This window comes from Cygnus olor, chromosome 12 (genome assembly GCF_009769625.2).
Source record: "Cygnus olor isolate bCygOlo1 chromosome 12, bCygOlo1.pri.v2, whole genome shotgun sequence".
Lineage (NCBI taxonomy): Eukaryota > Metazoa > Chordata > Aves > Anseriformes > Anatidae > Cygnus > Cygnus olor.
In genome coordinates, this window is record NC_049180.1 from 13,437,943 (window position 1) to 13,451,081 (window position 13,139).

The 13,139-nt window shown below is 41.9% G+C and overlaps 1 protein-coding gene across 3 annotated transcripts in view; it reads right to left on the reverse strand.

Moving 5' to 3' along the window:
* Window positions 1-1,027: 1,027 nt before the first annotated feature.
* Window positions 1,028-13,139, reverse strand: part of NUP93 (nucleoporin 93) — an 80,726-nt gene continuing 68,614 nt past the window's right edge. For all 3 annotated transcript variants that reach the window (XM_040570947.1, XM_040570948.1, XM_040570949.1), the window contains exons 13-22: window positions 12,859-13,050; window positions 12,500-12,626; window positions 12,326-12,398; window positions 11,954-11,998; window positions 10,617-10,733; window positions 9,851-9,969; window positions 7,799-7,916; window positions 7,340-7,423; window positions 6,109-6,237; window positions 1,028-1,259 (exon numbers count right to left, since the gene is read on the reverse strand). In XM_040570947.1, coding sequence (XP_040426881.1) covers window positions 1,149-1,259; window positions 6,109-6,237; window positions 7,340-7,423; window positions 7,799-7,916; window positions 9,851-9,969; window positions 10,617-10,733; window positions 11,954-11,998; window positions 12,326-12,398; window positions 12,500-12,626; window positions 12,859-13,050 — 1,115 coding nt within the window. In that variant the 3' untranslated portion in view covers window positions 1,028-1,148. The remainder of the gene's footprint in view (window positions 1,260-6,108; window positions 6,238-7,339; window positions 7,424-7,798; window positions 7,917-9,850; window positions 9,970-10,616; window positions 10,734-11,953; window positions 11,999-12,325; window positions 12,399-12,499; window positions 12,627-12,858; window positions 13,051-13,139) is intronic.

Below are 13,139 nucleotides of genomic sequence, written 5' to 3' on the forward strand. Positions count from 1 at the left end.
TCAGTCAAATATCCTTCAGTGCAGGTTACACTTACTGCAAGAAATGGACATTAATTCTCCCCCACAATAATTCAACATGCAAAGGCTGAAATCAGCTCCTACATTTTGTTGCCTATCCAGGAGTGCACATGTTCTCATATCCCAGTAATACAAATGGAGTGAGGGTAAAACAGCAGCAGTGCCGAAGGGTAGGTGTGTCGGGAGCAGTAAGAGCTGTAATTACCATTCCTCCCATTTCATTTCAAAGCTATAGTCAAGGCAGCTACATTCAAGCTGCAGGAAAAAAAAAAAGCTTGTAACGTAACAGGGCTTTCACACCGATTTAATTGTAGCTCAAAACATTTAAACTATGCCAAGGAGCCATTATTTAATGCCCCTCACTTGAATGGGATACAGGTTTCTCACAGAACCAAGAGCAGTACCTGTCTCTGCCCACAGCACCCACACAGACTCCTTGGGCAGCTTCCTTGCTTCCCCTGGGGAACTCAATAAGGGACCATTTTGAACTCGATTGTGAAAAACCCATGTGCCAATTACAAAACATCTCCTATCCAGATATACCTTTCCCCGTCCCAGCTGTCCCTGCAAAAGCTTGACCAGAGCTCCAGGATTTGCAAAGCTGTGTAAACGTGAGGCACCCAACAATTTAAACATAAATGAGTCTGCAGCACGCGGAGCTCACCTGCATCACAAACACTCCTTCCCACAAGACAACGTTACGGACTGACAGCAGCACGCCACGTGTGGTGTATCAAACAGATTTGCAACATTTAACATGCATCCGAAAAAACAAAACTCCCAAAATTTCCCAACTGTACGTTGAGCATTAAATCAAAGTTCTTACTCTGCACTTCCTCTTCTGCTACAAAATTGTTCATTTACCTCCCTGCTGCAGAACTGACTTCTCTCTGCACGGCCCGCTTACTCACCAAGAATGATTTTCTAAATATAAACCAATTTAAAACAAAATTAATAAAAACGTAAAAACATAAAAAAAATCAGTGAAAACGAAAATGTCAAAAACAAATAGAAATCAAAGAAATTTATTTCCATCAACAAAAATACAGAATACAAAATGGCACTGGTCCCACCCCTGAACGCACTAATGACAGGCACAGGTTGCTGCAACCCTACGGAAAGCTGCTCTGCTAGTTCATAAGGACCTCCATTTGCACCAGTCTTGCATTTGTGTCTCCAGACGTTCTGTAAGGGATCATTCCAGCAAACGTTATCAGTGCACGAGCTTGAGATCGAAGTTGCTAGAATAGAAAAATAAAGTACAGTTACTGTAGTATCTAAAACACCCTACAACACCATGAAAGCTGAGTTAGACACGAGTTAAGCACTTGCCTTTTCAAACAAGCAAGTATAATGTTTATACTCAGAACTGCTCTCTGGGTAATATAACTCCACATTGGGATGGAAATCTAATTTGTTTCCCTTTCCAACCATTATAAGCATGGTGAGTCGCCCACTCGCTTAAAAAATGCCCATTTATTTAAAATTACCCAAGAAAAAAGTGTTTTCAAGTATCTGGAGCATCACTGTATTGCAATCATCTTCAATCTCTGCACAAAACGGTCCATCCCTGGGCAACATGATTCTTTCCCACTTGGCAAAATAACAATAAAAGGAGGACCCTGCTGAAATGCTGCATTACCACCCTCAAAGCACAAGCACTAGAAACAAGCTGTCAGTGCTACGCGCACCTTTAGATCTCCAGCCTCACCTACAACATACTGACAGCTCTTCAACCTGTGGAGGTTTGGCTAGAGTAACCAAAACCTCTTCTTGTGCACCCAGGAGGCTATGTCGCAGGTGGAATGTAGGATTTTTTTTTCCTATTTTTTTCCCCATTAATAGATTAAAGGGAAAAATCAATCCAACAGCTGGCAGGCATCAGAAAGATACAGAAACTCTGAATTTTTATGGCAGACCGTGTAGACCGTTTTGTTTGCTTGCAGTGTTTTCCTTCTTAAATATTAGACAGCTCTGAATTACCCTCCTGGAAGATCCTACTGCTCAAATCCTCCCTCAATCTGCTGACTGAAGGGAACACTGAAGCAACGTTGGTTGTTGTGGGCACGCAGACGGTGAATCTGACAGCAGGGACTGACAAACCGAGGAGTGAGTGAAGCCCATTACGTGGCTGGGAACAGTAACAAACACCAGCTCTGATATCCATCTGGGCAATTCTACCCCGTCTTCAGTGTGCTGTTAAACCAGTTGGTTACCCAGTGGCAACCGATGAGCTTTGTAAGCTGATAACAGGAAAAGCTGGGTTGCTCACCTGATAGGATTGTTTCAAGACGCTGGCTAAATGCTGCTGATTCAGCCGAGCAAAAAACCTTCAGCTTTATGCATGGGGTAGGGAAGTAAGTTTTATTTAGCACTGAGATCACAGCCGTTTCATTTCGTGTTTCCACTACTATGCTGTCTGAAGGAGAGCTATGACTGTCTGCAAAGCCCCAGGGCCTGGCAGAAATACAGGGCAGAGCTCCTACCTCGGGTCGTATTCCTGTCTGGCCAAGGACGAATACCTGGAGCTGCAAAGAGCAGGGCAACGTAGCACTCCTCCCTTCACATGCTGCAGCTGAGGAGCGGCAGAAGGCAGAACAGCACAGCAGGAGCCTCCTGAACAAGAAGCAGGATGGAGTCTGACCCCATTGCTCCAAGCTTCCAGGGCGGTTTCCAGAGCTGCTACCACCCAGTTAACACCAAGGTACTGCCTGCTTAACAAGGTGCCCTAAAAATCAGTTTCAGTGATGGCCAACGTGTACATCACTTGTAACCTGCTGTGTTTCAGGGGACATCAAAATAGGTGGTGGGTGAATAAAGCACATCGAGTTGTCTGGCTCTTAATTAAATCTTAAGAGGCAAAACTTCTCACTGTGACTAAAAAGGCTCAGGAGCAGCGTGAATTACCATTGCCTTTACCTTTTTCGTAGCAATCATGTTGGAGCCAGTCTATTTTTAAAAGTCAAAGCAAGAGGAGGGGTTGCAAGCAGCAGTCCTTCGGGAAGCAAGAACAGGGGTTTGCAGAGGTTAAGAGCGGCCCAGAGGTCTACATGTTCTGGTGGCTGTAATTACTTAATGAACGTGAAAGTCACTTGTGATTTAAAATAAGACCACAAATGAACCTGAATTCCATTCCTTTCATGACCTAATTTTGCCACCCAGATAACACCCTTGGGCTGCGGCAGGGGGCTAGTCAACCCGGACCAGGCGGGGGAGCTCAGGCACTGCTGTCACACACTGGTGGCATCTGGGTCACGGCTGGCAGCGACAGCTTCCAGCACCGCAGTCTAGGCTCACTGCAATCTTTGCCTGAAATCTGACAAAGTGGATCAGGCCAAATGGGACAGGACTTTGCTCCCTCATTCCCTAAGCCAATTAATGTGTGAATGTGTGTATATGTATATATATGCGTATGTGTATGTCAATATATAGCACACATATATATATATATATATATGTATAAAAGACTCAAAACGTAGCATAGGTAATTTCTTTGTGAAAAAAAGATTCATAAAAACCCAGCTCTGAGTCCAAACTTGCTGATTTCTAAATACAACACATTTTATCTTTGAAATTGAATAGGAGATGTTTTAGCAGAGAGCTTTACCGGGTCACAGAGCTCTAGAGGTGCTTCTCCCTCTCCATCCTGCCCCTGCTGTTGGGTTCATACGGTTCCTGCAAAACTCCCTCTGCTCCCTACCTGTCACAGCAGGGTCCCACTTTGGGCAGTCAGCAGAGCAGTGCTGGGCACCGGAGGGCAAATTTAAGAGCTGAATGTTCCTACTCGGGGGGACTCTGCTCCCTGCTACGTGAAACAAGCCTCAGACTTGGAACAGCTACTACCTCGTGTTTTCGAATTCCTCTGATGAATCTCTCTGCTCGGATGGATGTAGAGAAAGCCTAGGGATTTCAAAGACCTGCTCGAGGAAAGGTGCTTTTTTTGCTTGCACTGTCTACTGGGCAATGCACTGAGACTGTTAAAGCTTCTGGAAGACCACACAGTGTTAGTGACTTCCCCCCAAATTTCCTTCTTTGCAGAGAAAGGAAAAGCTGCCTTTCCCCCAGGGAAGTTCAAAAGAAGAAACTTGCTGAGTACAGCCTGCAGAAGCTTGTATCTGCCATCTCTGCTCAGCTGAATGGGGAAGGTTTTGCTGAAGGACCACCTCCCCATGTTCAAAATGCCCTCATTTCTTCCCATCTCTACATCCCCCAGCTGTTTCCCAGGCAGGGAAACTGGCACGATCTAGCTTCCCACTCCCACATTGTCAGAGGAGATTCAGCAGGGTAAGACAACAGGGGAGCATGTCTTAAAGCTATCCTTAGCCTACCTTCCATGTGTCCCTGCCCGATATTTTTCTGCGCATGCAAACCAGGCAGCTGGGAGCTTCAAGCCTATAGATTTTTTTCCAACTAATCCTACACCAGAAGATTCATGCTCCCTTCTGACATTATAATCACTCAACTATTTCTCTTATCACATCCCTGAGTACACAGGCAGTGGGCACTTGTTCCCTCTGATGGTTAAGCACTGCTTTTATTGCGCTCTGCAGCCAGAGATCCACGAGTCAGACTCAGTGTCCGCTACCACAAGCGATGCCCTACTGCTACGAGATCCCACCGCAAGGCCAGCAGCTTGATTAACAAAACTTCATGCCTGAAGAAGAAAACTTTCGAGGGTGTTGAGCTCGACAGCTTGTTGAGCTGTCATGCTACTCACACTGAGATGACACCTGACAGGGTAACACCCAAATGGAGGTGGTAGATGTTTCTATGTAAGGCACAACACTGCAATCACAAAACTGAACTAAAAGGCTCACTTGAAAAGCAAGGAGCTCAGGCTGTTTGCTCAGAGCCATCCTTGTGAACCCAAAGAGCAGGTAACGGACTGCATTAGCCTGGACTCGCAACAGAATTTAAGGTGGGGAGAAGCCTAAGCAGCATGCATCCTTCTCCTATTTTGCCAGTCTAGAGTCCAAGTGCAGTTGCAAGGCAGGATCCTGTAACTCACACACGGGCTGTACCCCAAAGACAAAAGCTGCATCGTTAACTCCAAACTTTCGTTTTCTACTGTAATTTAAAAATGCTACAAAGACTTTCACCAATACTGAAATTTAGAGATCAAAGGCACTTTTGCAGATGTCTGAAGCCTGGATAAAAACCTGGCCGATGCCCACGTTGTTTTTCATTCTCAAATAGGAGCTGATACATATTTCCTGATCTGTAGGACAGGATGAGTGCTTTGGCCTTGATTTTTAAGTGCCTATGACAGCTTTAATATAGTAAGAGCTATGAGACCAAAACCCACGGCAGCTAAGCTAAACACATTTTTGCTTTAGGGAGTATTTACAGGTGAGTGCCCACACACCAGTCTGTGTCCTTTAAGTGATGTTATTAAGAGATTCCCATTTTGTGGCTGAAGGTGCAGCCTTCCATCCGTGGATGCAGGAAATGCTTCAGCAGCAAGTCTAGCAGTTAAGTCCAACCCAACTTTGTCAGCTGTTTAAACCAGACAGCCAGACCAAGCACCTCAGCACCTGAAAGCTGCCCGCACTGCTGCAAAGACAGGAGAATGACACTGGCAAACCACTACAGCCATCCACCAAGTGAATATATCTGAAGGTATTGGTGTGTTGCCCATGGAAATTTGAAATGTCTTTGAAAATGTCTGTCCGTGCCATTATGGAAGCAAGCCAGGGAGAGGAGTGAAGTGCCTTTCCCCAAGAAATAAGTTTTGCATGAAGAGGGCACTAACTCAAATGACAGAGGTGGAAATCTGGTTCTTGAAAATCAGCTCAAGTTTAAATCTGTTCACATCTGCTAATTACCAAAGATCCCACCAAGAAGCAAACGGAATGCTTATTTCTTCTTGCTAGGATATATATTGTTAGTTAGCTCTGTGCCATTTAGAGCATTACCCTTTCTTTACACAAAGGTGAAGTTACAAAAGACTGGCCTCAGGACAAGTAACTGAAAAGGCTAGTTGCTTGAAACCAAAGACTGTTAGAGGTGCCCAGTTAAAGCCCAATCCCTTGAAAGTCAGGGGAAAAGAAAGTAGGAAAACTTGTCAGACAGTGAGGATTACAATCTTACCGAATCTCTGTCTTCCATTACGCGCTGGGGTCTGGCAGGAGTGGCAGGGCTTGTGCCTTTCATCCGCTTATACTGGGTGAACAAAATATTCATGGTTGCAAGCAGGACCTCGGATAAATTGTGCCTGATCTACAGAAAGGAGAGAAAAAAAGATGATGTATTGCAATGAAGAGCAGGTTGACAGAATCATTAGCACTGCTCAATGACAACAGGAAACCAAGCAATGAGAGTTGTGGTTGATAACTCCTTATACAACAGTCATACATTTAATGGTTACCCCTACCAGGACTGCATGACCTGGCAAAAAATGTTATCCATAGTCTTGGGACAGGCATGCAGACAGCTGCATCTTCATGTTGGGCAGCAACAGTCCAGATAAAACCCAAAACACTTGAATACACACACGAGAACACCCAAACACTCAAATACAAACAAGCGCTGTCTAAGAGAAGTTCCTAAAAAGAAGTTCCACCTTCCAGTTAAAACAGTCCAAGAGCAGTAATAGACTTCCACTTAGGTTGTAGATGCACACTCAGAACAGTAGAGGTGAAAGGCTTTGTTTTCTGGTAAATAGCTAAGGAAATGTAATGCCGAGGAAAGAAAAAACCTGATGCCATCAGCTGTACTAAGAGGATAATTTCCCAAGTTTTCCAGGAGCATACTGCGTATTCAATTTACAGCCTAAGGATTGCACAGCATCCCAGAAAACAAGTCTTGCTCACAATCACTGGTGCATGATTCCTTGCTATACATAAGCAAACTAACAGAACTGAGAGCAAATCTCTATTTTTGCACAGTTGCTCTGTCTTAGGCTGCTGTTCACTTGCCTGACACTCCTCCATTCATTTCCCAGGTGACACTAACTGGTGGAGTAGCTTCTTTCAATTTAGTGCGATGCACAATAAATGAGGTTTGGAGAGCAGAGGCAACTATTAGTATTAGAACCCAGGTGTTGTTCCACAGAGGTGAATCTAACTAAGCAAGTTCAAAACTATTCAGATCTACAGACTCCTTCTGCAAAGTGGAGAAAAGATTTCTGAGCATGGTTTGTAGTGCTCCAAAGAGCAGCATTACAGAGAAAGAGCAGCAATCCAAGAGTCTACTTGCATGAATACAAAATAATTCCATCCTATTTCCCTTTAAAGAATAAGAATGATGAGATTAAACGGTTTTAACATCCTTTTAACAAGGAAAAGTATTTTGGAAGCTAAAAACAAGAGACACTACTTACTTCGTCACTGAAATTCCGGAAGGCTGCAACTCTCTCCTCCACGCAATCTTGGCTAAGAGGTACAAGCTTTAGGCGTTCGATAATCTTCAAAAAGAAAAGCACAAATCAGGGTAAACAATCAATGCTCTATATATTCTATACTAATAAAGTATGTTTTTGAAGCGTTAATGAAATGCTCCCAATTCCATTCAAGAGAATCAGTTCATTGTTATTTACTGGTCTATGCCCTGACTTTGCTGAGGAGGAGAAATATTTTGTTCAAGGATTAGAAAATATTTCCAGAAAGATCTTCCCGATTATCAAGCAACAAGAAAGAAGCACATTTTTAAATTCCTATAGCACTGCAGCACCTTCTAACTCATTAAATGTAATTTTTTATTTTAAGTGGTGTTATGAGACATCCTGGGTTTTCAAGGGCATTAGTAAGGCTGCACTTCAAACAGAACTCTTGAAACTTACATCAAAGGCCCTGTCAATGTGACCGGCATGATATTCATCAAAAAACATGATTAAGTCTAGCAGAAGGTAGAACGTGGAGTCAATGGATTTCTTTGCACTTATCCCCTGAGCTTTGTACCTGAAAGAAAATGTTTTACAATTTTATTGTGCAAAATGGCAACCACTTATAAGCATGCACTTGCAATTCTTTGAAGCAGAGACATCAAGCACAAGGACGGAAGACATCTAACAAAGGACAACTTCAGTTTTGCTTAACCAAGAGGCAGAATTTTCACAGGTTTTGGCTTTTCTTAAAAATCCTTTTAGTCGCTTTTAATTTTCCATCAAATCCAGCATTTGTCTCCTTTTCAATGTTTACACTTTCCATATTCACGGAGAAAACAGTGACAGAAACTCGGGTCCTACAAGGCAAGTGCTGAACAAGGCTGTTTAACACACTGGTTTACAGCAGACAATTCAGCAGCACAACCGCCTGCTTCAGGCAAAAAGCTAAGAAATGGATTAGATGCTTCCGCATGCTCTCTCTCTAGTTACACTTGCCAGAAGATGACTTGGAGAGCTGTCTGATTGCTCTTCTAACAGCACAAGCAGCTCAGAAAGAAGCTCCTTCCTCAAAGTAATAGTAAGGGTGGTCAAATGCATGGCACACACCAGCCTCGGCTGCTGCAGGAGGAAGCCAGATGCCCCCTCAGCCTTTTCTGCTGGGTATCTTCCCTGTTCCTTCAAAACACCACAAGAACGCGCAGAGAGCTCAGCGCCCAGAGGTGCTGACTGCAGCACAGCTCATGCAGAAAGGCCCCAGTTACCCCGATGAGCTACTCAGGACTGTTCTGGCTTTGGAATCAATACGGTTTGCTGCTGTAAAGTGGCATTATTGAGCAGTAATATTTGGTGCTCTCACACAGATCAAAGCAAGTACCAAAACAAAGCCCATTACAGCCTCTGCTGAAGCTTAAACTCAAACCATAGATTTAATTCTCCTTAATGTTTGCTGGAGAATGAGGCTCTTGCTAAGTCAATACAGCACCAATTTTCGCTCTGTTTCCAGCCTAGTTAAAGGAAAGAAAGGCTGACTGAAGGAGTGGACTGGCAAATGTCACTTGTCAAAAGAAGAAAGGCAAAGGCCCCTGACTGAAATCAATACATTCTTCTATTTGTCTTTGCAACTTCGGAGTGCCTGCAAACTTGCTTGGTTTATTTTTATTCATGAAAACATTTCAGGAAAAAGCAGCAAGACATTTCTCACAGGCACCTAGATCTTCCCCTAGTAAAATATGGGAATTGTCCATGGCAATCACTGTAACAAGATGCATCAAAAGAAGATGATTAAAAAAGTCCCAAAGCTATTTTGCAATTATTACCTTTCAGAAGCAGAGAAGCAGCTTATTCCTAACTTCTAGCTGCTAATGAATCTTGAGCACTGATGTCTCTTAAGCACGTAGCCTAATTAACACACTGACACTGCAGATGATATTCCTTTTGGTCACTTCCACATCTTGTTCTTTTTTAAGCACTGCACTTTTCTAAGTAACAGGTTGTGGAAATGAGGTCTGTTTATGATAGTCACATACACGCTCAACTTAAATGTCCCCTTTTTATCTTGCAAGCAGTTCATTAAAGCAGCAGCAAAACAAAGTTTTCCAACAGCCCAACTGCCTGCTTTGCTGTTACGACTCAGAATTACTGGGTTTGTAGCACTCTCCTAATACTGTTTCCAACTATGGAATTGTGTGCAATGAATCTGCAACTTTTGCTTATGATACTTTGTTTTTAAAATCACCTAAAACACTTAATTCATTTTATTTAGTGCTCTTTAATAGACTCTATCTGCCAGGTAGCAATCCTGTAAATCCTTTTTCCTTATTCACCTACAGATAAAGCTTCTTGACATGTTTACCCGGCCTGCCTCTGAAGATTACCTTCCTGGTTTCAGTACTGCAAGCCATTGCAAGCAGGACAGGGTAAATTGTCATCTTTTTTGTCTTCCTGAATAGCTTGCTGCAGATACGAGCCTTAGGATGACTCGGGTCGGGTCCTGACCCCTTGTCTTACCTCTCCGCAATCGAATGGGCCATGTTCTTCAACCGCTCTTTGTTCGACTGGGGAGTGCTGATCTGGGGAACGATGGGGCTGAGGAGCTTGTTCATCAGTTCTAAGACTTTGTCGGGGTTCTGTTGAGGTTAAGGTTGCACACAAGTAAAAGGAACATGACAGGATGTTAAAGTCACTGAAAAAGCAGAAAGGTTATATCCAGTGGTGCCCTGTGCATCCTCAGAGATGTCTCCCTCCCACAGAGTCAACATCACTTTAGCTGTAAACAACGTAATGCTGTTAGCTCATGTGAAATAGTACTGAAAAAAGAACCATACAGCATTTAATTTCCCCCCCCAAGACACTGGCTATTGCTGTAACCCCCTTTTTTTTTTTTTTCAAATATATTTCAAAAGGAAACAGGAACTCATTACAAAGCCCAGCTATTTTAGAGTTCAATTCACTACCAGTTCAATTGGAAGAGAACATCCCAGGTACGTCACTTTACTAGCCACGGTAACATCATGCACAGGGCAACCAGTACAATAGATGACACTGATCAAGAACCTAGGGTGTCCTAAATCAGAATGGCTTGGAGAACAATCTATCCATGTTTTCTCAAAGAAACCCTCTTTAAGCAGAAAAAGGCTCTGCTCAAACTGCACAAATAGTCTACTGAAATAAGGTAAATCAATGAGATTACGTTTAACCTCCTAATCACAGGGAATGTGTTCAAAAAAATGGTGAACCAAGTAATTATTTAAGGCAGCACATAGAAGATAGTTACCTTTGCAAGGTCATATAGTTTTGCAGCTTCTTCAAACAATCCTTTATTTTCTGCTGCAGAAGCCACTTTGTTAATGATAGGTTTTGTGTCACTATTAAACTTGTCTATCACTCCCGGCTACAGAGATGAGACAAAATGAAAGAAGAACAGAGAAGAGAAATCAGAATGCTTAAAATTCCTTAATATTCTGTCAAGTGTATTTCAAGACAATGAATATTTTACATGTTGGATTATGACTAGAATGGCCTGTACATTTCCATGGGAATGGGCAAAAGGACCATGTTAAAAATAGAAGGAGCTCTTGTGAGACTTTCTCCAAAAGAGTCAGTATTGAGACATTTGCAGTTTCTACGTTATTCAAAATGACCCAGACAACAGGTCAAATAATATATTATTTTAATTTGCTGATGACACATTACAGGGAAGAAGAAAATATGGAAACCTTCTGCATATAACATGCCAGGATCTCCAGGGTTGTTGTTTGTGAATATTGACTTGATAGATTGCAAGTTAGATTTTACACTGACAAAAGAAAGTGTCACAAGAACTTTAAATGAAACAATAAACAAGTATAATAGAAGAGATGAAAAAGGCAATAATATCTGGAAAGGAGTTTACCGTACTTAAGGATGTAAAAGTAACATTATCAAGAAGAATTTATTTTAAAACTGTGATTGCTAAATTCTGGTTTCATAGTAAAGAAACACAAGAATACAATTACATTTTAAATGAATTGATTAAAATCAAACAAACAGGACTCATCACCAACACTATAATCTAAAAAATTATATGTCTTGGAAAGAACAGTGAAATGAAAAATAATTGGTAAAGATTACTGAGTTAACCTAATGTGTGCAATCTCATGGCTTTTAAACCAACAGAACAAAAACATGCAAAAGAAAACCCTGCCAGAAATCACTTTTTTTTTTTTTTTTTGACAGTGGCAATGATTGCAGCATGAGCCCTAACCTTAAGTTTTAACTGATTTTGGAGTCTGCTTGATGTATGAAGCAGAATAAGTTGCTGCAGTGCACAGTAAAACTTCACTGATTATCCAAAATGTTCTATTATTTGCATGCACTCTCCTCTTTACAGGCAAAACCTTAAGGCTTCCTTTATCTTCTAACCATGTAAGCAGTGATGTAACCTGTGACAGCAGGTCATGGATTATTCTATAAAAGGATACGATACTTGAAAATAACAGTATTTATTCAAACACGGCAATAATTTGACTGGTGAAAAATGAAGAAAAGCTGGATAATCTCATAACTACTTCGGAAATCACATGTGATTTGTATTTTTTAGTATTAAAATAGACACATCAATTATTAACTCACCTTTCTACTACCATCATTTTCCAGCTTTCCAAGAATCATGTCAAACTATATCCACAGAGATGTAAAGTAGCAAAAAAGAAAACAAAAATAGAGAGATGAATTGCATATATTTCACAACATATTTACTAAGTACAAAAATGCAGTTGTGGGTGAGTGAAAAACAGGGACTGATGTCAAAATTAGTATTTGTATGTAAGTAACACAAAAAGACCTGATTAAGTATTTTAAACATACTATCATTGCTTTCATCTCCCCCTCAGCTAGGTCTGCATCAGGCGAAAGGAATAAACAAAGGCTGTCTTGCATAAGGAAGTGTTCAATCAAGAAATGCATTTCAATTTAAGTGAGAAAGTACAACACGGACCAACATACCTCTCTGCTTTCGATTACTAGTTCGCTAACACAACGCAAGAACATATTCTCTCCTTGGCTGTCCTTCTCGTTCCTACAAAACAAACAGGAGGGAGGAATTTTTACAAGGACTTCCCAGATAATAACTAAGTAGCATCACTAGAAGAAAAATGAGAGAGAAATACAGGCTCCTACCTGAGAAAGTAAAAATACTGCAGGGCTTCTCTTGGATCAGTTGATTCAAATTTCCGGGTATAAAGCATCAGAAGCCGCACAAAATTGAGACGCCTAACAGCGGGAGGGTCACCAGCCTCATGGCTTACTGCAACGTCAGAAACAACACAATTGGAGTAGGTAATGCCAGCAAATGTTGCTCTGATCTTCATCTCAACTTAGTCAGAGACATAATCCAGAGCTCTAATGCAACTAAAATGATTAACTTTTAGGAGATTATGCTGATAAATGTTGTTTGGTCAGTTACATAGAGCTGCGGTGTCTACAGGGTGCTACAGGGGCTCAAAAATATTCCATTATTGTTAACGTGCAGGACTTACATAGCTGTGCGCTCTGCCCAGAAGATTTCAGGAGCAATTTTAACTCAAACAGGACCAAAGCAACATGAACAGCATGACAACGCAAACGCTCTGTCCGAAATAGAAAAGCAATCGCAGCTTCGAACTGTGCTGTCAAGAACAATACTTGGAAGTAGAGGAAAGGCTGGTGGTTCACTGCAAAATGTGATTCACCTGAGAAAACAAATACACACACACAGAGCTAGTGAAAATGGTTTCACAATCAGATCGCTGACACGGGATGCTTCTTGTCACAATGTACG